The sequence below is a fragment of the Echiichthys vipera genome, assembly GCF_963691815.1.
Source record: "Echiichthys vipera genome assembly, chromosome: 11".
NCBI classification, from domain to species: domain Eukaryota; kingdom Metazoa; phylum Chordata; class Actinopteri; order Perciformes; family Trachinidae; genus Echiichthys; species Echiichthys vipera.
The window spans coordinates 13259610-13285668 of NC_139836.1; the positions used below are offsets into that span (position 1 = coordinate 13259610).

At 40.1% G+C, this 26059-nt stretch overlaps 1 protein-coding gene across 2 annotated transcripts in view; it reads left to right on the forward strand.

Annotated features, from left to right (window-relative positions):
* Positions 1–24408, forward strand: part of macrod2 (mono-ADP ribosylhydrolase 2) — a 446660-nt gene extending 422252 nt beyond the window's left edge. Inside the window, exons 11-17 of one of the 2 annotated variants that reach the window (XM_083922595.1) lie at positions 2674–2712; positions 3099–3143; positions 4486–4632; positions 6049–6117; positions 20692–20730; positions 21258–21329; positions 23195–24408. In XM_083922595.1, coding sequence (XP_083778721.1) covers positions 2674–2712; positions 3099–3143; positions 4486–4632; positions 6049–6117; positions 20692–20730; positions 21258–21329; positions 23195–23217 — 434 coding nt within the window. In that variant the 3' untranslated portion in view covers positions 23218–24408. The remainder of the gene's footprint in view (positions 1–2673; positions 2713–3098; positions 3144–4485; positions 4633–6048; positions 6118–20691; positions 20731–21257; positions 21330–23194) is intronic. The other variant, XM_083922596.1, reaches the window with a different exon arrangement.
* Positions 24409–26059: the final 1651 nt, after the last annotated feature.

Sequence of the window (26059 nt, forward strand, 5' to 3'; positions counted from 1 at the left end):
AGCATTACTCACAAACACACTTTCACTTTGCTTGCACACACACACACGCACGTACATATACGCACACACACATACATATTTGCACATATCTCGTGCAAAAGGTCTTTGAATGATAGCTGTTGATCATCTTAGAGCACTTTTTCCTTTTACACATGTCTCATGAATTTTTCAAGTTCCCCTTTTGGAAAAAAAAAAATATTTTTTGTCCTTTGCTCAGTTGGCGTTAATGGAGACAATAAGAGTCAGGGCTGGAGAGGAGATTGTGTGTGTGTGTGTGTGTGTGTGTGTGTGTGTGTGTGTGTGTGTGTGTGTGTGTGTGTGTGTGTGTGTGTGTGTGTGTGTGTGTGTGTGTGTGTGTGTGTGTGTGTGTGTGTGTGTGTGTGTGTGTGTGTGTGTGTGTGTGTGTGTGTGTGTGTGTGTGTGTGTGTGCGTTTCTATTCATTTCTGAATATGAGATAGTGCTTTTACTTTCTAGAAAATATCGTCTTGTAGTCGATGTTTACTGAACAGTCATGCAAGAAGCACACACAGGGAAGGTTGCATATCAGCAACTAAATAGTTTATGTACTCGTGAAACTGTACTCCTGAATCTGATGTTGACATAAATAAATAATTTAACTGTGTGTGAGACTGACACTTTATTCAAGAAAACACTACAGCGCTGTCGCTCATTCAATGTACAGTAAGTGCAGACGAGTGCCTTAAAATTGTCTGCATTTCTGAAAGTGAAATTCATGGGAGTACTGACAATAACAGTGGTGATGGTTTTGGCTGGAGCCTTTCCGTGTGAGGTATGTTAGACCCTGCATGTTAGACCCTCACTCACAGGAGCGAGTATTGTTAAGGAAAGCTGGGACAATGCTGCCACCTGCTGTTTGGAGCATGATGAGTGAGCCGCCTGATGGAGGTACAGGATGGATTTTTACTTTTAGAGAGACAGTGTTCTAATTGAACTTTAGCCATTATAAATCACAGCTGCCGTACATAGACTCTTTTGTTGTCTTGTTTGTGTGTGTATATGTGTGTTTTTCCACAATCTGTCCCTTAGCATCCTTTATCACAAATTGAATACTGTTCCATTCAATAAGCCAAATACCAATGATCAAATAACAGGGAGGAAATTGCATTCAGCCTTTTGTCGTATCTGATATATTGTTGTTTGGGATCACTTTAGACGGATACAACAGCCATGCATAATTTTTAAACGCAGAAGAAAAGGTTTAGGGTGACCTCATGGCCAATATGGCGTTCATCTTATCCTGCCTTTCCCAATGAAGTATTCTTTTCAACCCCTCTGTCTGTGGCGCCATCTCAAAATGCCAGTAATGATTAATAGAAAGGATTGCCATCTACTGTGTGTCACCAGCATTCTGCCTGATGGACAGAGGCACTTGAGTAAAACATGCAGCACTGGTAGAACTGGCCTTTTCCCCATTTAATTGAGGCTGGCATTTTTATTGTTCTGAGTGCAGGGCAAAATTGCATAGATATGAAAAAATGGTTTCTCTCTACAGCTTGTTAAAAAAGCAATTATAGAAGCTGCACAATGGCCATTGTAGAGCATGTTCCCTTATTGGTGTCATGGCTTTCATTTACTCAATTTGTCCCAGATGTCATTGGTTTATGTATGTATGTGTGTGTGTGTGTGTGTGTGTGTGTGTGTGTGTGTGTGTGTGTGTGTGTGTGTGTGTGTGTGTGTGTGTGTGTGTGTGTGTGTGTGTGTGTGTGTGTGTGTGTGTGTGTGTGTGTGTGTGTGTGTGTGTGTGTGTGTGTGTGTGTGTGTGTGTGTGTGTGTGTGTGTGTGTGTGTGTGTGTGAGAGAGAGAACGAGAAAGGTGCTGCAGAAGAAGGGGGTAACAGATATGATGCAGGGATTAGTTGTGTTATGTCACTCACTACTAAAATCTGCCTTTGTGAATACATTGAAAACTTTTTGCCATGGAGTTGTACAATAGGAGCTCCTATGACAATTTCAGGTTGATATATTTGTTCAATATTTTGTTCATGACCAAATATCTGTGAAACTAGTGGCATTCCCATCAGCCTTAGCTGTACTTTGTGTCCAATGGAAACAAGCTGAAGTTAGCATGCTAACACTAAAATACGATGGTGAGCGTGGCAAACATTACAATCTTCCCAATTAACATCAACATGTTAGCATTGTCACTGCATGCTAGTATGCTAATGCTACACTTGAGCTCAAAGCACTGCTGTGCCTAATTACAGCGTGGCAGAGCCGCTAACGTGGCTGTAGACACTTGGTCTGGTTCTATAAGTGCTTACTTATACACATTTGAAACCCTTTTCATTGAAACAATATAAAGTTTGTAAGCCTTTCACTACTGAAGCTCAAAGCAGGTTATGTCAAAGACTCGCAAAGCTAACAAATTAACTGTTGTATTTCAAACAAAAAAGGGAGTTGTTATTAGTGCGTGCAGTAGTAGGATTCATTACCAATAGCCTAGACAATGGGCAGAAAAAACTCCATTATAGCCCTCTTTGTAAAAACACATTGTGAAAGTGGTGCTAAGGATATAATATGATGCTAACTCTCCCTAGATGAATCCTTTGTGATCATCAGTATGACTGGTAGCTTTGTTTTCTAACTGAACGACTGGCATTATTGCCATGCGTGCTTGGGTTTGGCTGATGATTCTTTTCCCTCCCATTTCAGGTAAAGAGGAAATAGGGGATGAAGAGGAGGCAGACGATGGTAATATAGCTCTACGGACCATTAACACATGTTCTGAGCCCCTCGGCTCTACCAATTCTTCTCAATGTCATTTGTCATCAGACATTTAATATTCTATTTGCTCCCATTCAGTCTTTTCATCCTGTGTGCCACCACTCCAACAAAAAAAAGTTCTCTTATCACAGAAGATTGGAACAAAGAAATCTGTCAATTATGTATGGTTTTGGAAGTGACATTCTTTTTCCCTTTTCTGTCACTTAATTTATGCATGTCTTTGTGGTTCCATTGCTCTCATACTGCAGTACAAAGACAAAACTACACAAGGAGATGGAATGAAAAGGCTGTTTGAGGTGATATCGAAAGCCAAGTCAATTCGACACTGAACTCAAATGTTTTCCACTTTCTAGACGCTGTGGGAAATGAAGACGTGGACATGGCGAGTCAAAACGCAGGTATAGTACAGTTACAAACCAGGGCTCCATGTACACCGGGTTGTGATTACGTGTTACTGTTGGTGTGCAGACTGCCACTAATCTATGCATCACTCACTGAGAGGGAAGGAGCGCACATTGATCTGACTCTTATCTCTGGAGGAGATGGGAATTGTACGAGCTGACTGTCATGCAGCTCATTGCTCTTGTTTTTGCTTCATCCCAGAGTTTGATTAAAGATCTAACCTGATCAGTCTCGTTAGCAGCAGAGGAAAAACTAGTATACAAAGCTCTAAATGTATCTGTACAGGCTGGATGAACAGACCCTGAGACTCTGATGTGTTTTGTTGATCTGACAGTGAGAGCCTTAAGTAAATTGAGTGTGTATGTGCGTAAGCATGAGAAAGAGAGAGAGCATGGTACGTGTTAGAGGCAACCATTAACTTTGAGCTAGATCCATTTTTCTTTCTCTGAATATCCTCTGTGCTAGTGGTATATAATTAAGATTCTGCATTTGCATACTGCCAGCGAGCAGCGCCTCGCCTCTCTTCTGTTTTTGTTTTATTCAAATCCCATCCCAATGACTAAGATTTGACAGATATAGCTTCTCTGAACATGAATTGTGTAGATATTCTATGAGAGAGTTATAGCAAATGAAGCCCTGGGATACTATCCAAAACCTAAGATATGTAATTACTTTCTCATGAGACACAAACAGAGACGTAGGAGCTAGGGGGAGCAAGGATATACAATTTAAAACAACACCTGCAGACTAATGCAGCCAGAAATACAGCAGTGGCATCATTCTGAAAGCCTGAGACCACCTGAGACCACAGATCAATATGTTCTTCAATAATATGGTCTTGGTTACTTTGTAAAAAATAACCGTTGCACTCAGACCTTTATTAGCATATTTGTTTACAGTGATTACTCTGTCCCTTTACATTTTGCTTTGTATTGTTTCTTTTTCATGCAAATGAGGTTCTTGATCTACTAATACTATACATCTACAACGCTAGCAATCCATTGTCCACCAAGTGACACTGTAATACATGTTTTGTATCCTGGAGTATTGTTAATCAATCTTTTTTTTTCAACCTAAAGCGAGTACTTTCTCTGAAGGAAAATGTCTTGTTTCTAAGTTCCTGAGTGTTTCCTTCTTTCCTGTCAAACACCTTTCAAGCAGAAAAGGGCAACCTGTTGTAAAAGTGTTTCTGAGAGACTTCTGTCAGCAGTTGTGATGTATGGGCCTGTTTTCTGCCATGTGTTACAGGATTTAATGTGAAGGCTTTGGTTCCCTCTGCCTGAGTTAATCCTTCAAAATGTACTTCTTTTTATTTTTTCAATGTTTGTGTGCCTCCAGATGAAAATTCAGGAAACGATGAGCCAAATCAAGAACAGGATAAAGATGAAAATGCAAACCAAGACGGAGATGAAGATTTAGGAATTGACAACGAAGAAGAGGAAGATGAAGTCAAAGGCATTGACAATGAGAAAGATGAAGACAAAGGTGTGTATTTCAAGAGATAGTTTAGATATTTTGAAGTGGGGTTGTACAGTGCATACACTGTGTATCCCCTACAGCAGACGGCGGTCAGCACACCCCCAGTTTGGAGAAGCAGGCAGGGGTTTTGACACAGAAGCTTAGCAAAGCACTGCTGCAAAAATGTATGCTATATTTAAAATATTTCCAGTGCTTTACCTTACCTTCAGACAGCCCTTTTCCTTACCACATAAGTTTCCCCTCTCTCTCTTTCAGACTGTTCAGTCTCCCTCTCCCTAAAACAGTGGAAATTCTAAATATAACTCTTCTGTTTGAACTTATTATGAACTAAATGTTGACTGCACAATGTAATGGATATAGAGTAATGACACCACCACAGTTTAGATGGGTGCTTTTGCTATGCAATTCTGAACTTCCGGGAAAATGGCGACTCGCTTTACAGCACAAAGGAAGAGGAATTAACTGTTATGCCTGTACGTATTAATGAAATAAAATAATAACACGGAGACTTCTTTGTCTGACCCAAGACGGCAAAGTCTTTTGCCTTCCACACTGTCAGCAGCAGCGCTTCCAAAGCCCAAGACAAATACATCCTCACTGCTTACCTGAAAGCATTTCGCTAACAGGCAAGTCAACAAAACAGCTTGAAACTCAACAAAAAATCTTACAGAAGCTATCATCAGAAGCGTAAATAGAGGACTGTGAAAATAACCGGAGTAACTGTGGAAACGTTAACATTACCCAGCAAAAGAAAAACAGCCCTGTGGATGGAGGAAGAAGGAAACATTTTTTTCTACTAAGTTAGATCAGTAAGTGACAAAATGTTGAAAAAATTCAGGGTCAACAGCAGTACATTTGCTTCTGCAGAACAACAATCCCTGTAAGGGTGTGTTTGTTTTTATCCTTTTACATACTAAAGGGAAAGGTACGCAAGTTGTCAGTCACAAATATTTATACCAAATTGAAAGAGGTTCAGTTGATGGTCTTAGTTCTTGATAGTAAAAGTACTGTATCACTGTATGCAACAAAAAATATCCACAGGGCACTGCAGCAGACAGTTATGAATAAGTCAGTTGAATGCAAGAAACCCTGATGACTGGCATACTGACAGCATAAATAAAATTACACGTTTGAGAGATGGAACACTACAAATGTAAAATAAGGGTGTTTTTTTTATTTCTTGCTGTCAGTGTGTGAATCTATACAAATTCATCTCTCAGCACAGAATGAGCAGTGAGAAAGAATTGGCTCAGATTCTGTGCAGTATTACAGAGACTGGACATAATCTATCACTGGAGCCTCATAGTCCACAGCATGTACTAACACTGACATGGCAGGTCAAGCTGACATATGGGTGTGATCACCTGTCTTCTAAGACACTGAACGTGTAACAAACATCAAAACTTTGCCTCCTTTTTCCAGCAGAGGAAATGCAATCCGCCGCAAAGGCAGAAGATGACGACATAGCAAAGACCACTGTGGAGATGGAAGGTAAGATCTGATTTACTTGAATTTGATTTGATACGATTTGATTTGACCTGATTGAGAGTCTGACTGACTGACTTTCTATCAATGTGATTTCCTCCTCCAGTCTGGTGTGTTTGTATACTTGAGTATTGAATTAGTATGGTCAGCGTTGTTATTGTTGTTTGCTGTTTGTCAAACTAGTTTTCCCCTCAAATCAATCTCAGCCTTTCTAAGATCTACTTCAACCATGTAAAATTCCTTTGTACAGGAAGTGCTAGGAATTACAGGTGGCCTCTGGTGGTATAACTCATCTCTGGAAGCCGTGATTGAGGTGCTGAAGACAGCTGATAAAAAGAATTAGGAGTGATTACCATCACTATATGAAATAGGTATTGTTCTTTTCGAGCAGAATAAAGCTGGCAGTGTTCAATATTTTTTCATTGTAAACAAGTCGCTTGAAAAGTGTGTGTGTGTGTGTGTGTGTGTGTGTGTGTGTGTGTTACCAAAGCCTTATACGTTTAGTCCCCTCCATCGTTTTCTATTAAAAACATATCAGTGAGCCAAACCATTGTACTGAGTAACCTGTTCTTTCATGGACATGAGCACTGTAGTTAATTTAGAGTCACTTCCACAATCACGACCTTCTGTTGTAATACTCACTGTTGATCCACAGCCGAAAATAGTGCCTAACAAATACATGATTTACTGCTGTTTGAATAATATTTCTTTAAAACTAAAATGCCCAGCTGTTTTATGAAATGACTTTGCCTTTAAAAAAGACAACACATTTGTGACTTGTTTTTGTTTTTAAAGATTTAAATTTTCGGTGAGAACAAATTGGCTGTCAGAAATTATTGAGAGATCTTGGTGGTTTTGGTCATGTTGATGCTAAGGAAAATTATTGAATAGAAGTCAACTTTATTGCATTGTACTCTCTTTGTTTTAGTTGCCATATATTATAGGCTTTATTTGCATTCAGCCACAGTAGTTTAGCTCTACGATGACTTTGGCTCAAACCTGTACTCTTTCTGCATAGCCACCATCTTTGTTAGTTCATTGACGACATAGGATAATCTATCTTTATTTATCCTCATCTTTCTCTGAATCACTTGTCACAGATTAAGGGTACTCTCTGAAAAAGTTGAGGGTTAGATTTGTGAGCCACAGCCACCCCTCTCCCACCACTGCACTAACACAAAGGTCTGAGTCACTCCATCTCCTCCATTTCACTTTCTCTTTGACTGACATTCAATTAATTTAGGGTGAGAGTGAACATTCCAGATGGATCTATCTGAGATAGCCTTCTCCATCCTCTCTGAAAAGCCATTGGAATAGGTCCTACAAACACTACAGGCTTTCCATCACAGGACGGCTTCACTCCTGCCTGTTGATTGTGTCGTGCCTGAGCCCGCCAGTGTCTGTCACTGTCTAGGGTTACCATGGGCCATGGACTGTGTGGGGACACTGTCAAACAGTAAACAGTGGTGTCAGTCCTGATTGCAGGCGGATTGCATTTTGTATAGAGGAGCAGGGCCTTGGATAGATTGCAGACAGTTACCGTCTCGGATATTGAATCTCATGCAGGCCAACACTGCCCATCTTAGCCACACGTAACCAGCTATTCACAGGACAAGACCAAATAATTCTAGAGCCAATACCCTTTATTAAAAATAATTACTGTAATCACGTTGCCTGCTTAAGGCCATGGATGTTAAATCTGCTTCATTCAAGTAGTAGTTTGCAAGTACAAATAAATCAGAGATGGTGATATATGTTTTCTTCTCACACACCCTGATGGCTGTCAGATGTTGGGTTTAGACAGAAACAGGAGAGGAGCTTACCTTGATTAGAGGCAAGCTAGAAAAAAAAAGTAAGCTTTGCGGCTAACAGTGGCCAAAAAGAAAGATCAATCTGATGTTCCAACACAAGAGAAAAGACAAGCAAGCCACCTCTTTGACTCCAATAGTAAATGCTGGGGAGGAATGCTTTCTACTTTGTTGTTTGGGTATTTGCTCAGTTGGGTACATTGATTTATCTACAGAACTGTAGCTGACATCAAACCAGCTGTACTGCAACTTTGGCTGTGGATGTATTTGATTTAATTACCAGCTTGATACCTTCTCGTCCTTTGACCTGTTAATTATGGCGGTAATCAGTGAAGCCTCCTGGATGACGATGTTTACACTCTACATATTAGTGATCCTACATTGCAAGATGTGTATAGATGGTGACAGACATGTTGCTACAGTGTTCTCAAATGCCATCCTTTGCATCTGAACGTGTACAGAATATACATGTTTATGAAAGCATATGGTGGACCAAATTAAACTTAAAATGTTATCTCACGATAGCATTTTCATTTCCCACTTACATTAATTGGGTCAACATTTGAATTATAATTCAATCATTCATTTTCAGTCGCAGCTTGGTCATTCTCTGATGATATTAAAATGACTATTAAAATGCCATTTGACATTTCACTTTCAAACCCCACTTTGTTTGCCGATTTTCAAATGTTAATTAAAATTTGAAAATGAAAATGCAATATAAAATAAATACATTTTTGCATTTTTAGATGCGAGTTAAATTAAAATGGAATAATCCATTGTCCTTTTTATATACCTTTATGCACATTTTCTGTCAGTTTGAAAATGCAAAAGCCATTTGACATTTCATTTTCAAAGTCTAATCTTGCTTTAAAATTTTCATTAAAGTTTGACAATGGAAAAGGCATTGAGCCAAATTGCAATTACAGTTCAATGCCGTCACACTGTTTCACTAAATTATAATACTTAAAAGCATTACAATATCATTCACTTTTTATACCATGCAACAGGTATAAATTGTCTCTATTCATTTTAATGGGATGTGTGTGAGAGAGAGTGCTCCCTTAAGCTCAAAAATACAACCTCATCTACATCAATGTCATCTACAACACAGTATTCTGACCCAATTAATGAAAATGCTACTGTGAGATTACACTTTCATTTCAGTCCACTAAATGCTTCCATACACGTGCTCCCAGTTGTCAGCAGTGTCAGTTGTCATCCTGCTGTTCTCACATAGTTCAATATTGCACATATGGAAGTGTTTATCACAGCTAAGCATCTCAGTCCCAGCTCAGTCACACTAAATAATATATAGCTGTCTGTATTGTTCATTTTCACATGCGTTGTAACTTGTTAATGTAAGAATCTATTCAGTCTACACACATTCTGTTGTATTATATAAAGATGTAGGATACTACACAGGTCCTTTGCTGATGTCTTTACAGTTTCTATTACCAAACTTTAAAATTTGTTGTTTACATCTTAGGCCTTTTCGCATAAATATTAGACATTCTCATTGTTTTTAGTTGTACAAATTAATTTAATTTAATGCAGTATTGTAATCAACAAAGAGCCATGAGATCAAAACAATATGTAACAAATTTCTGGCGATTTTTGCTCTCTAGAATATGTGTGTGGAGTAGAGGCATGTAAAGAGGAAGGCAGAGGAGAGATTTTATAGTTTAAATCTGGCTGCACAATACGAATCATATTTATTAGATATCTCCCTGCACAGGCAATGAGATTCTCAGTCTGATATTTGGGATTTTATAAAGGCTCCCCAAATTGAATCAGCATCAGGCAGCCTTTATTTATGAATATTCATGACATACTTTAATATGGAAATGCAAGCTATATTGTTATAATGTTTGAAATATCTATCCAGTAAGCCTTGTTCTGGTGACTTGTGAGAGTGGGCACCCGCTTCAGTAAGCTCACAGAACATCCATAAATTAAAATAAGACTGCCTTTGCCTAAAGCAAGGAATAAATAAATCTGAGTTGTGAACAGAAATTGTTTTTCCTTCATGCATGTGTGATTCTCCTACAGGAGTCAATAGCTATCGTCTTGGCTCCAAAGGTAAGATTTAATGCCTGCAGAGATTCATTGCCACCGAGTGAACAGCAGCTCATCCTTCTTTTCAATCACACTTTGAGCAAGTTTTGTCTGTAAAGCATTTGCATGTCATGCAATGCGCCAACACAAACCTGAAAAAGGTGCACAAGACCATTCTATCTCCCATAACACTGCCGCTCAGTTTAGTATATGCCTGTTATTGACAAAGCCTTTTCAAAATGTGACCAAAAGACAGTGCTTTTCCTACAATTCTGCACTTCAACATATGCCTGAATATGAAGCACAGGCAACCTTGCAATCAAGGGAGCCTGAATGTCCCTCATATTTTTCAGCCTTTGATGAAGCTGGCCTCTGCTAAAGGCTGACTGTGGGATGAAAGCCGCTACTTGACTATGGAAGGACACTACAGAGAATGCTTTAATGCCCCGAAACATCGTCGGCCTGTTGGTAGGTAGTCCCGAACCAATGGCACTAGTCAGTCCTTGAAGTCGGCTTTTTGAGCATGTTAAAGCGGCAGAGCACGTCTGATCGGATCTTCAACTTAAGCCAATCAGTGCACGAGAAGAGAAACGGAAGTGAGGAAAACAAGCAAAGCGAGCTGGCTAGTTACAGTTCAGTGCTCCGGCTCACTTGAATGGGGATTGTGCAGATCTTCCAAAAGTTGCAATTCCACTTTTTAGCCACTATGTCAAATGGTCTTCAAAGCCCGGCTCACCACCTCCTGGGGGCCTAAAGACCCATTCTGTTGGTCTTCCGGTTTCTGTTTTTTTTTAATGATGAATACAGACTACCACCTCCTGCTGGTATGGAGAGTTATTCGTCTCATGAAGGTGCAGAGTGTACGTGCTAGTTGGCTGTTGGTTGTTGGCTGTAGTCTTCGCTGTGTGTTAAAATGCCATTTTTGGCCCAGGTAAAGGCTTTGATGTCAGTTTGGTGTGTCTGGGCCTTTAGCACGGCCGGGTGCAGACCAGACGGGTAAATAAGGTACAGACTGTAATAGCACACTAAAGCCAGGCCAGAGGGACCCTGCAGGGGAGGTGGAGAGAAAGAGGGTGGAGAGACAGACAAACCTAGCAGGCCATCACAAGAATCTCAGTCTCAACAAAGCAGAGACACAAGACACCATTACATCAGCCAAGAGGCTGCTTATCTCTCCCTTGATTTCTTTTTTTTCTGTACTTGAGTTGTTAAAAAAAAAAAATCATCACAACAACACACTCATTATCCAAGTTTTCATTGGTTTATGGTTACTAAATTGTCTTGATTTCATGACTTTCTATCTCCAAATGGGTTTTTTTCCCATGGTGGCCAGGATGTTTTAAGTATAGATGGCTTTGGGTGCTTTATTTTGCGCTGGGACCCTGTCACAACCGCTTATTGTATGTGAGGCTCTGAGCAGAAAGCCCAGCTGTACCGTATGGTGCCCAAAAACCACATGCACGTCATGAACCCACCTACCCCCCTTGTAAGATCCACACACAATAAAAAAATTTTTTTTAAAAGCCTCAAATGGCGGTACAACAAATCCCCTTTTAACAACTGTTATGAGAATTGGTGGTGTTCTCTTGTTTGTGAATGTTATTCGGGGGATGTTATTGATTTCTATGTATTTTACTCCCTTGGTGGTAGAGCTTAAGTGTAACATATCAGACGGGCACAAACCCAGCAGACTTGGCATTGGCAATCTCCAGGTACATGCAAAAATATCACAGCCCATGACCCTGTGTGGTCATTCTTTTTTGTATAGCATCACATAAAAGGTGTAATTTCTTAGTAATCCACTGCAGATCAAAAGAGTCCTTCTTTTTAGCAGCTTGAATAATTTATCCCTACAATTCATTGGTAAATTCCTCTCAAAGCTTGTTGTTGCTGAAGTGCGCTTTGCATTTATGTTCCTTCGTCTTAGCGAAAAGGATTTGAAGCTTTGCTTAATTGGTTGTTTTGAGCCCCTTTGTCTATGACTTGTGTGAAAAATGGGATACTGGTGATGTAAATCTAATTCTAGAGGGCCATGGTCTTTCCTGTGGCTAAGAGTTGTCAGCACACAATTAACTTTTGGCATAACATTGTATACTCTAACACTGAGTGGCTCCTCAGGGAGCAAGCTGTCACTGGCTGAAGACATTCGGCGTTGCTTGTGTTTTATAGCTTTTTACACTGACTTCAAGTCCAGGAACAGCAGCTCCACCAATCACAAACCTGCTGAGGCATTGTGTGGGTGCCATGAGGAGACTAACCACAGCCTTATCTTTATCCGTATTAATGCAGCTTTCATTGTTGTTGTCCATTTGGCTTTGCTTAAACTCTTAAACTCCATATGACTTCTTGTTTTGACTTGCTTTGTTAATTTTAGGACATTGGATGTCAAATCAAGCCGGTTCCCTGGTGATTTCAATATGAAAAAGCTTTTAAAATCCTGTGAAGTCTGAGTGACCATTCGTTGCCATTATTCCTCAGTATGACAGTGCCCTCCATCATTTTGTAATTTCTTCTTATTGATGAGAAATACAGGAATCCGGTCATTTAGCTCAATAGTGTCCAGGCTTTGACCCCTTCCGATGCTGGGTCCCATCTCCAATGCCAAGACCCATGGTGGAAAATCACCTCTAGGGCTCTCTCAATCAGAACAAATGATGCTGCCGTGAAGTAGCGTGGGATCAGCAGGGAAATTTGGAGGGACAGCACAATACGTAAGCTAGCTAACTTAACATTAGACGAGTCGACTACCCATACATATTCAGTAGTTAAGGTTAGCCTATGTGGAAATTCAGTCACAGCTAAGAGCTGTTATCCGAGGTCAAAACAACATACTGAAAATAGCTTGAGTTATTAGCGCGTTAAATACTGTATCTGTCCATGCCACTGTATAAAGTAGGCGACCTCCACCAATAGCACCAAGTTAAACAATACAAGCTTAATATTAACTGTACCTTACACAGTTAGGTAACATAATGTTAAACAGCACATATCGTATAGCTAACATAACTGTATAGCTTGCTAATGTTAACTAGCTCAACATATTTTGTGGGAGAGAGGTTGCTGCTCTACTATACATGACGATTAACGTTACCGTAGCTAACTTTATAAGTTACATATATTATGTTTCAAATATTTTTGGGGGGGCGCTGTGTGATTTTTTTTCAAACTATGAGGTATGCGATCATATCCTGATCATATCATCTCTGGCGTCACTTCTGTTAAAGATGAATTTCCAGCTGACAAAACACAACAAAGGTGTTTCGTTGCCCATCTCCAGTAATTTGTCAGTGCTTTCTCCAAGCTTGGGAGGAGGAGGTTGGCCTGAGCCTGGAGCTCTGCAGATAGACCCTTCTCCATTTAGCTGGAGTACAATGTGCACAATGTTCATTATGTTGGTCACCTCTGGCCCAGAAGCCTGCCTCAAAGAGAGGGGGTCTCATCTACAAGGGACACACTTTTTCTGTCCTCCTTTGAAGCTCCTCTTTTGATGAACTCTCTCATCCTATATCCACCACTCTGTTTGGTTCACAGAAATGGCAAATTAATCAACTCTGAGCAGAGTGAGAATTTGTCAGCCAGCAGCGAGGCAACAAATGTGTGTTTAAAATGGCAGGAACACATTTTAATCTCTGTCACACAAACATCATTAAAACACGCACATAAAGACAGTGTTGAGTGATGTTTATATGGGTTGCCTGTCTACTGAAATCAATGAAGGAATTTGATGGGAAAGCTACTTCGGTTAGAAACAGGAGAAAACCCAAGTAAGATATTAAGATAGTAACAATGGTCTTTGAGACTTACACATGACAGCTGGGATTGAAAATGTCACTCACTAGTATTTTTCCAGATATTGAGCTCTTTTTCTAATCTCTCAAAGTCCACTCAGAATGCACAGAGGTTATGATGCAATGAGATACAATACAACATGATACTAAAGCTGCAACATTTAATCAATTTGATTGACAAAAATATTCTGATAACAACGACTATTCTGATAAACTACATTACGATGTTTGAAGCAAAAATATCAAATATTTCATAATTCCACCTTTCTTATAGTGGAGAATTTGCTTTGTTGACAATATTCCACCAGAAAATTGTGATTTGGGACTGTTGGTTGCAACAGTTAATTGAACTGAATCATAAATGACAAATATAATAAATAAATGGTTAGTTACAGCCTTAATGTGATACAGTTCAATGTATTATGCCATACTGTGATCAGGAAGTGATACATAATAGAATAGAATAGAATAAGTCACAGAAAAAACTTTATCGGATAAAATTGGGGAAAACAGAAACCGGCAGTAAAGTAAAATCCTATTTAAAAAAAACACAATACTACTAAGTCAATATCTTCATTTGCTATAATTACATCTCTGTCAGTCCTTCAAAGGACTGCTGACACATATATTTGGTGCTCCTACTGAGAATCACAAATCACGCTGCTCTTTAGCTGACCTTTCTGTGACAGACAGCTGCTCTGCCAGGACTCCTGGTTTTCACTGCAGTCTAGACGAGCACTTTGATTATATTGACCAGTCCGATCCATGATCTCCTGCAGAAGTCCTTGAGCTGCCCTGAAGAAGCATCATTTCATAACTGCAAATCAGTCAGCTGGCCCGAGCTGTATCCTCAGTGGCACATCAGCACATTAACATCCAGGCCTGTCGCTCCTACACCTCCCTCAGCTCTGCCTTGGTGTGTCCCATTTTAATGTATTGTGGGGGTTAGCCAGATCAGGTTAACCAGTGCCCTGCAAGACTGTCTGTCTGTGCCTTGATATACTAAACCACAATATGTACTGAAGACTGAGGTGGGTAGCTTCCTGCAGCAGGCCTGCTAGCAGTGCAGGGAGAGTCTAAAGATTATGTAAAGTAATTCAGCGAGTGATGAGAGAGGAGCAGGCCACCACTGACAGCAGGTTTAGCAGGTATGTAGGTCACACAGGGGGAGTTTTGCATTTTTTTCCATTCCGTGTCTATTTTTGTTTTGTCTATCTCGCTCACTTAATCAGTTATTCATTTACTCCTTTCATCTCAGTGTGCTTGCTCTTTTTTAAATCTCCTTTCTTGTCTTCTGACAGACCACTGTGACTTTGTCACAGTATCTTGGACAAAGTGGGGAATAGAAAAAGATTAAGACGAGAGATCAAGAGTGAGAGACATTGCCAGTGGAGACAACATTTTTACTGGCTTTCCTGTTTCTTTCAACCCTTGTGGTGTCTTACCAACTAGCTGCCAGTGGTCATTTTCCCTTTGTGTTGTCAACTGTGCCCCCTTTTATCTCTTGCCATCTCTCTCTGCCCTATAATCATCTTCACTTTCTCTGAGATGTAGCTTAACCCCAAAGCAGATGGTGTCCTGTTCTCTTTTCAGTCATTTGGACTACTCTGTGTTTTCTCATCTTGTCAAGCATGTCACAGTCCTGTGAAATGAGCTTGGGCCTTTTCAGCCTGTTTAGGGGACCCTGACCCAACTTGGAGCCCGTCCCTCATCAGCCACAACTACAAGGTTACCCAAACCCGCAGGGGAACACAATGTTTCTTAGTGTCCACAACCCCTCGGCCTTTCTTAGGGAGAAGAAAGGCGGAATATTAATGGAGAGTCTTGGCTTTTCAGGAGGATAGCCGTATAGAGGGGCGGTCATAGTATTTATTGAACAGGCTTGTTTTCGTCTCCCTAGCCTGCAGGTCACAGCTCGGTGCTCTTTAATTGGCTCAGATTGTCAGACAGTGTTTCATCTCATAGCAAAGAAGAGATGGGCGGCAACCCACTTTTCCTCACAAATCTTTTTTTTTTCCTGTTTTGAGACTGACGGCTCATGCAGCTAAGCTATTTCCCCAAGCCTGCACTACAAACTTAACATTAACATATGAAAATGGGCTGCTTTCTACATTTACCAGCTCATTAGTTCTTTTGGTTGGGCACTTGTTGAGTTCTTGTTTTGCATGAGCAGGGAGATTTCTTTAATTATCTGTGCAGTAGGCATTTCAGCCCCAAAGCTATTAGTCCATGTAAAGTTCAATGAGGGTCTCTTTGATACTTGTTAAATGTCCATGATTCATTGCAGACCAGGCCCTGATCCCTCATAGACCACCCAGTTTACCTGCTGAAACTAATTCTGCTCTCATCTTTTAAAAGGAATTGAGCTTCTCAAGAGATACTGGTATTGACCTAGACATTTTCCTATCTTACTCTCTCAAAATTAAATGCTATTGAGCAAGCAGCAGCACTCCGTCTGCTTCATTTTAACCACAGAAAACAAAGACCTTTACCAGATATTTGATCAACTCAAGTGAAATGGAAATGCTTAATGCAATCAGTGAAAGTGTGTTTAACTTAGACACTGAGCCATTGCTGGGGAGAGAAAGAACAGTTTTAATGGTTTTCAGTAGCTTCCAGTCTGAGATTGTGATGGGTCACGTCGATTGTTTGAGTGGGAGAAACTGGACACCTGTTTCAGCTGGATCAAAGCTCCGGGACCTGTTCAGAGACGGCAGACCAGCCCACAACGTCACGGTTTGGGGATCAAATGAAGAGAATAAAATTCTCCTGGGGAACTGACACTGTAGGGCACAGACACTTCTCCACCTCCATCGATTTTTATTCTTTCACTGCTCAAGAAAAGAGGATTTGAATTAAAAGACAGTGAGATGTCCTGTGGCTGAGGGACAAAAAGAACCTCCTGTTCTGCCCAAGGCTCCTGTCTGGAACATTAAGCAGAGACGGTTTCCCATGCTGCTGCTGTGTGGGTGACCCACAGGGACGGACTCCCCTGTGGGCTGACTGAGTTAGAATGACAAGAACATTAAAAGTAGTGTGGGGGCAGAACTGCTGCTGTTCGTGACAAATGCCCTTCAAGGATGATGCAAAACAGCCTTACAGTTACACCATATCAAATATTTAATTTATTAATACGATGCTGTAAAATCTACCTTGCCATTGCTGCTCAGTTCGTACACATTTTCATCAGGGCTGAATATTGTGGTGCAGTATACTAATGCTGACCAACAAAACGCTAACTACCTCTTGTCTAATAAATGAATGAGAGGTGGGGGTATGTAATTTTCTGCTTGTCTGCATACGAGGGTGACTTATGCCCAACTCTCTTCCTTCCTCTCCCCTCTCTTATGTGTGCAGATGTGAGCACACACACATCCTCACACTCATCCTCCCTCTTGAGCCACTGAGGTATTTTCTCTCCGGGATGTTTTCACGGAACTTCTGAAAGGCTGAAGTGACAAGAAAAGTTAAAGAATGTAAATGTACTGCAAATGTTTTAATAGTTTGTGATCTCCCGCATGGCCTCTGTCCACTTGTCAATCAACATGTCCACTTCACTCAAACATCATGATAATTTGACAGATAACAAACTGTATTGTGTGGAAATATCAGTTATGCTTTTAAACCCTCATTACCAGTCACGCTTACTGAGGTTGCCTATCTTCATGGAGGAATGTTCTTTTTCAGTGTAATCCAGGAGATATATAAACTGTTATGTTTGAGATGCTGATGCCTAAAATATTTGAGTAACCACAATTACCCAAACAGTATACAAATTGTCTTAACATGCGTCATGGTAATTAACATAACAAAATGAAGGGTGGGAGACACAGTCAAAGACACCTCAGGGTCCCAGCTTTCAGAACCACTGGTGTAAGCTGTCTAGTTTCCTGCTGAGGGAGTCAATTCGGTCTACTGTTTTTCTCTCTTCCTTATCAGCTCTCTGTGGACTGTGCCTCTCCTTCACCAGAACCTTGACAGAGGCCCGTTTTTCTCTCTCCCCCATCTTGTTTATGTGTTTACCACAGCACACTCACATCCTCCCCTAAATGATAGCCCCTCTTCTGTCAGCACACAGGAGTCAAATTAGAGAGCAAGACATACATTGCCCGCATTGTTGTTCCCTCCCAGCCACAGGCAGGCAGGGGAGGTTGGGACCACATTTAATTGAAATTCTGAGCTTTTTGCTTTGTCTTGAGCAGTGCTGGATAATAGAGGAAGAAGATGCTACCCAATAGTAACCAGACTGTGTTGTTATTACCTGAGAGAGAGGAGAAAGGAGCGTCTGGAATGAGGCCAGTGCTTCAGTGATCTCCTGCTGCTGCACACAGGCATGCTATGCTAGCTCGTTTAAAATGGCAGACATGATGAAGGCTCTGTTCCGACACGTGTCGCAACATCAGGCGCATTCCACATGTCCTGCCATCAGCCTTAATGTCTGTAATGTGATAGGGTGGAAAATGCATGGTATGTCATTTCATGTGTATGCATACACGCCTGGCTCTCCAACACGTGGTACATTGTGTGTGTACATGTTTCCTTTCAATTAATTCCACTACAGTGATGATCTGAATCTGGGGAATATTAACTTCTTTGATTCATTTACAATAAAGCAGAAAACATTAAAGTATGTTTCAGGGTTATGACAACATTGCACACAAGTAATTGCAGATCCCTGGGAACACAATGACATCGTAACATCAGCAGGTGATTAACAAATGTTCAGACAAACCATGGTGAACTAGATTATCTAAACAAATATTATATGAAAGTAAAACCAAAACTGATAATAATCTGTCACTGCACAGAAAACTTGATTTTTAGATCTACATTTCTAAACTATGATCGACGCAATTGATCTGCAACTGATGCTTATTTTCATTGTTGATTATGTTCTCGATTAATCGATTAGTTGTTTGGTCCATAAAATGTCAAAAAAATGTGGATCAGTGTTTCCCAAAGCTCAAGATGACTCAAATGTCTTGTTTTGTCCTCTCTAAAATATTGAGTTTACCGTCACAGAGGATCAAAGACATCCGGAAATATTCACATTTAAAGAGCTGGAATCAGATAATTTTGAAAAGAAATGATTCATAAACAGCTTAATAAATTATTAAAATAGTTGGCGATTAATGTAATAGTTGTCAGCTAATCAGTAATTTTTCTTTGCTGCTCTACTCAGCAATTATTTGGTAAGTATAAGTATAATGGTAGTATTTCTGATCAGAGCTAAATCTATGGAAATTAGGGCTGTGTATTGGCAAGAATCTGGTGATACGATATGAATCATGATAGTAGTATCACAATATTATTATATTGATTTTTATAACACAATATTTATTGATGTCACAATATTGCCACATTACCATTTTTATTCTATTCAATTCAGGGACCAGTAACATTTATATCAACTTAAAGAAATCTACTCAAATAGGATTTTTATCACCAAGCTCCTTCCAGACATATCAATGAAAAAAAAAAAATTTCAATTAAAATGATATAAAGTGTGAATTTCAAAATAAAGTTATAACCTGTTAAGCCCTAGCCCTATTTCCTGTAAAACCCCAAAATAATTAGGGGATTTCTCCAACCATAAGTCCTGTATGCATATATCTGGTCTACTTTGGAATATGAATCCTGGTATACCAAAAATACCAGGATGTTCTACTACATCCAGTCGGATTTTGGTTTTCTGGCTTTTCTGACCCACAATCACAGTATATATGAACAAGAGGGTCAAAGTTCGTCAGTCGTAATGTAGAAGTAGAAGTACAGTATGTCCCAATTGTTTGCATACTAAATGCAATAGTACATACGATATAAGATCAGCTGCAGTACATACTAACAGAAACAAGTATGCAATTTGGAACACTTTGGTTTCTTACACCCCTAATGGAAATAAGGTTGAAGCTGTAAATTACCACAGTTATCCTTTAAATAGTTTTGTGGAAAAAAATGTTATTTCCCCCTCTGGGCAGTTGGGCATGTCTCAGATCAATAACTAAAAAAAAAAGGGGGGGGGGGTTGTTGTTGCTTTATCCTTCCTGCTTTTCAGCAGTCCCAGTGGAGTCTCGGGGCGGAGAAATTTCATTCCAAAATGTTGCAACAGATTAAATCAGTTCTATGTTGACGAAGTGTGCAGTGTAATGTATTGCTGGCAGCCAATAGGTCCAAATTGCTAGCGAAGCAAAGGTAGCACGCCCCATCTGTCTATATGCATTAAGAACTTCTGCAATCTTACGTGTATCCAAACCTGCAATTTTATCCAAGGAACTTGCGTTTGTATAAAGAATTAAATTACCTTGACTGCAGACGTGTTGAGTGTAAAGCACAGAACACTTTTGGATTCTTCCATCACGCCTAAGCAGTTGTATTTGTTTACATCATCACTGGACTGCCTGGGGAGTGCAGTTATTTTTATGGTGCTCTTTGTTTTGGATGATTGTTGTTGCAAAGTGGGGAAGCAGCGAGGCTTGCTCAGGGAGTGAAGAAGAAGAAGTTGTGGTAGCAGGGAGGATGGAGGGGGTAGAAGGATGTGTGTGAGAGAGGGTGGGGGGGGGGTCTCAGGCTGCCTTACAGGGATGGCAGTCAGTAATTAATTTTGCATGTGTCTTTCTCCCTTCTCGCATTTGTTTTGTTCTTTTTTGAAAAATAACTCTTTAGGAAGGCACTGGATTTCCAGGCAAGAAAGACTGATAAACATCACGACATGCCTTGAGTCTGAATTTGCTTTAAAATTCTTGGAACTGGTTTTGGGCAGGTCTACTTTTTCGAGCAGAAAGTAATTTCAGCAAAAAAAGTAGAATAATGTTGCACAAATGATTGCCTCTACCAATACCTACGCCTTTTATCAGCTGCATCCACATGCATGAATTGACATTCAAGATGAGTAACAGGTCTGTATCTATATGTGCTCCACATTGCAGATATCTCTGAGATCAACAACACTGGCACCAGCAATGGAGGTGAGTAGAGATCATGTTTTTTCCCCATGAACTATTCAGTCCGGGCACTGTGACGCATCAGTTAACAGAAACCTCTGTGCTCTCCGCATCCCTTCTTCTATTTCTTGCTTTCCTGCCTCTGCTACTCACAGGTGGATATTTCTGTCAACATACCTGCCTCAATTCATAAAATATAACAGTACATATTTGCTTTCTGATTATATATTAGATACACTTACATTTTAATGGTAGAGTCTCTAGACAGTATTAGAAGAAGAAGGTTTTTAAAAACACTATTATTTGACACTAAGATGTTCACATCCATCTCCCTCCTGATGCTAAAAAGTTCTTGTTAGCTACACTGTAACTATAAACCCACTCGGCTTGATTCACAGGCTTGGCAGGGCACAGAGATTGCCGAGGTTAATTGATGCTTTTCTGTGCAGGAAGCGGAGCAACATATTGCTTGAATATCAAAGCCTCTCCTCACATTTCCCCCTCTCTTTCCCTCTCTATTCTTCTTATTTCTCTCCCCTACTCTTATGTAGAGGAGATGAAAGATCATGTTGAGGGCTCAGAAGAACCTGATTCCATTCTAACTGACAGCATTCAGTCCAAAGGTAAGGGCGTTGGGGGAAGCACTCACATTCGCACACGGCCTGTTTTTATAAGCATATTCCTTTTAGTGGCCACAGTTGCCGAATTAAAACTGACTTTATCCGGAGAATCGAGCTATGCAGCTGAGTGTTACCCAGTTTCACCCTCCTTGTCTCCGTTTCCCCCCGTCTCCATCTCCTTCTCTCTATAGGGGCTATGTTGTAGGATATTTTTGTATAAACGTGTCAGCATGTCTTTGGAGATTGAGTGTGATGAATTGCCTGCAAACTCAACTATCAGGCATTTAATAAATCACGTGTGGAATGCATATTACTTTAACATGCATCCAAAACAGACTGCAGGAGCAATAATCATGCCAATAAATCATATTTGATAAGGATACCGCACTTATTTGCAGGTCTCTGTTGAGATTTAAGGTAATAAGACAGCATGTAATTTGAATGTAGACATCTGTGAAGAGTGCTATGAATTTCTATGTCTGCATTTGTTCTGTGTGTTGAGGGGTGTTGAGCCAAAGAATGGAATTCAGATTTGGGTATCAAAGTTTCCAGGTAGAAAAAAAATCATTAAGCAACTGTTGTGAACAGATTGTCAGGGTTGAATAAATAGGACAGGCATATGAAATAACTTGGCAGAGGCAAACAGGCTGATGTAGAAAGGAGAGAGCTTAAACAATGCCAGACAAAGAGAGTGCCAGAGAAAAAAAGCTTGTTGTTGAACAAGCGTGTGGATCAGGATGGGATGGCGTATAAGGGAGCTGGGCAGCACATAGTGTGCAGTTAAAATTAGCCACAGTACTATATCACAACACATAACATTGGGCAATCACAACACACTGCAGTCTTCTCTGAATAAAGCTGGTGGGTTGTTTTATCGTTCTAAAGTTCTCAGCTTCAGTGGCCAAGTGTCTGATTATCCATCTGTCTATCACACACAATTTCTAGAACATCAAAGATCAAATTTTGAAAAGAAAACTTTGGGTAATAATACATGTCACTGCCCTTTATTGGCTTTTATAGAGATGTTCAACAAGTTCTGTTTACTGATTTACTAAAAGGCACTTTAGTACTGTCTTGTACTTGCTCTGAATCAAATCTCAACTGATTGATTGCCATGAAATTTGGTAATTCCTGGTCCCCAGAGCATGTCTCCTGATGCTTTGCAATTCAACGCCAAAAAAGGGACATTTTATTTTTCCTAGTTCATGTCCTTGATCCCAGTGGATGTAGCAGATCTTCCCACTGTTCCAATAACCGCCAACTATGACTTGGTCGAAATAAACCCTTATTCACAGAGTTAGATGTGGTAATATCCTGGGTCTACACGCTCTCTCTGTTGTTGTTTTGAATCTGAATGTCAACGTTATGAATACAGTTCCGAACTATTCAGTACAACCCTTCAAAAAGATTCATTCCTTTGGTCTATAAAATGTCAGGGGGAAAAGGCTATTACATTGTTCCATATGTGCAACCAATATTGATAATGTGATGTTCAGTTTACCATGATATATGACAAATAAAAGCAGCACATCCTCACAATTAAGAAGTTGGAACTAGGGAATATTTGGCAGTTTTGCTTGAACAATTATGTTTAATGAATCTGCGACTATTGTCATAATTGTTTCTGTTGATCATTTCCACTTTAGTTCCACTCACCCCTTTCATTTTGTGGTGTGCAATTATCACTTCAGCCCAGCAGAGATTGCTAATAGAATTCTCCAATCATCTCCTCTGCTGAAGTCAGAGAAATATATGCTCATCAATAAACAGTAATATTAAAGACACAGTATTGTGTGCTTAATGTAAGAACCAGTAATTCAGTCATGGGAAAACTAAATTCAGACTATAAAACTTTTTTTTCCATCCAGACACTGTTGAGAAGAAAGAATGACTGAGGGAAGGACAATCAACCTCATCTGACAGCCAGCAAAACTGTGCGAAGGCCAACCACACTGGTGTCAGACTGGCCCATGTCAGTATGGGCTCTGACACTGGCCCAGGACAACCAGTTACTCACAAAATGCTCACATTCCTAACTTTATTTAGCCTTCCTCTTTGTTCAGAAAGTACTCATCCCTGAAGTATGTATGTACTGTATGTATGTATGATTGTATGTACGCATGTGCAAAACCTTACTATAGGACTTGAACATATCAACCAGAAAAGATGAGCCATACCTCACTGTGTGTTAGAGTCATACTGTATTCATTTTGCCAGCAGGGTGTGATGAGATAAACCAGGTTCGAGTCTCTTTATTTGATCTACAGTATACCCACTGAGAGCGCGGTGAAGCTGTCACAGCCATAGCTCCTACATGTTGACACTCCAGGCTGGGTGATGTAACATAAACCCTCCTTTGGTTCTTACAACGCCACAGTCATGATGGCATGCAGCAGTGGAATACCTGACAACACACTGCATTGTAAGTCTCTTTGGAGCGCAACACACTGACACCTGCCACGTCTCCTCACACACTGCAGCATGATAGCCATTGTTTAGTCAAATCAGCCCCTCGATTCAGACCACCTTCTGTAAACCCCCCCCCCCCCCCCCCCTGCCTGTTATCTATGAACATCAGTGATCACATCTGATCTCTGCGACTGCTGTAACTGCAGCTTAACCCGTTTTACCAAGAAAAGGCCCACGTACACTGAAGAGGATATCTTATAACAAATCTATTAGTTCTCGTCTCCCATTTTATTCGCCATTTCTACTGCATGCCAGACAAATTGCTTTGAACTACATCCACAAAAACAGGAATTACAGTCCTCTTTGCTTTCGCTTGTCTACTTACCAGATTGTCTATAATTGTATTAAAGGAATCTGCCTTATTTCATATCAAACTACAAAATCACAATCACAGACCTAAGGAGGTGGTCCAAGTATGAATTCTTGGCTATGTATTGCTTGCAGATGATTTGTAATTTTAAGTACATCATGTAATGGTTAATGCCTGTTTTTCTTTTCCTCAGTTGAATTTAAGACATGTGTCTGGTTTATTTTTTAATGTTGGTATGATTCATGAATCACTTTCAGTGGTGCCATATTAAAGATCAGATTAATTACAGTTCTATGAAATGATGCCTTCATACTTTGATGTTTGCTTTGCTAAACTATAACAGAAACTAATAAAAGTTAAAGGTGGAAGCCATGTCTCAGTTTTTTATGCATCACATGTCTTGTTTTCATTTCTATCATAAAAGTATATTTTTATTTATTTCTAAACACAGCTGGGACAGTTAATTTGCCCTCTGTTCATAAGTGTGAAATTTAACAACTGTAACAGAGCCGTAGACAGACACCATTAGGCTGTCCTGTGATCTCCTGCACGCTGCCTCTCTGGCCCTCAGGCTTTCTCCTTTATCAAACGAGAAGAGATATCTGGCAGACCCTCTAACCCCAGAGCTCTCCCGCCTCCTGCGGGAAACTCACTAATGGCCAGAGACCTCACAAGGAGTTTGTTATCAAGGACTCAGCAGCTCTCCCAAACAGAACCTCTTTCTCCTCTCAATCACCTGTCTTATCTGGTAAGATACTAGCTAAGAAACTTTTCAAATATTTGGTAAATATTCACTTATGTTCATACTTCGTAAAGTTACACTTCATGAGTTGGATTGCCACGTCACTCAATTACTGTAAATATTTTAGCAATAAGACATTAAAGCCAATTTATAGATTTCAAAACTGGCTACTTTGGCAGTGTTAATAAGCAACAGTGCATTCTTTCCACCAGGTTTGTCTCATCATGGAACATACAAAAACGAATCAATCAGAATAAAGATAGAAACAAACCTAAGGATGAGCAAAACTATACAAGAGACTGGTCAAACCACATTGAACAACTTTCGACACCAGTGTTTTTAGTCTTATTAACCAGAAAGAACCACATATTCCACTCAAGTTGGGATGTTTTGTAAAACAAATAAAAACAGAATGCAATGATTTGCAAATCCTTTTCAACCCATATTCAATTGAATACACTACAAAGACAATATATTTAATGTTAAAACTGATAAACTTTGTTTTCCTTTTAACAACACTCATTAAGCATTTGGGAACTGAGGCATTGTTGAAGCATTGTAGGTGGAATCCTTTCCCCTTCTTGCCTAATGTAAGACTTAAGTTGCTCAACTGTCCGGGGTCTCCGTTGTATTTTGCGCTTCATAATATGCCACACATTTTCCATGGGAGACAGGTCTGGAATGCAGGCCGGCCAGTCTAGTACCCGCACCCTTTTACCACAAAGCAACGCACTTGTAACACGTGGATTGTATGTTTAGAAACATTGTTTTTGAACTGTTGGACTATTTGCTCATGCAGTTAATCACAAACTGTCGAGCCTCACCCCATTCTTGCCTGTCAACAACTGAGCCTTTTGGGGATGCTCCTTTTCTACCCAGTCATGACACTCACCTGTTTCTAATTAACCTGTTTACCCGTGGAATTAGCCAAACAGGTGTTTTTGGAGCATTCCTCAACTTTCCCAGTCTTTTGTTGCCCCTGTCGAGGCTTTTTTGGAACGTGTTGCAGGCATCAAATTCAAATTGAGTGAATATTAGTGTATTCAATTGAATACAGGTTGAAAAGGATTTGGTTTGTATTCTGCTTCTATTTATGTTTTACACAACGTCCCGGCTTCATTGAAATTGAGGATTGTAAATATTTAGGCAACACACTGGGCTTACAGACCTGTTGCTTAGCAACCACCAAACTCCTGCAAGGACACAAAACTT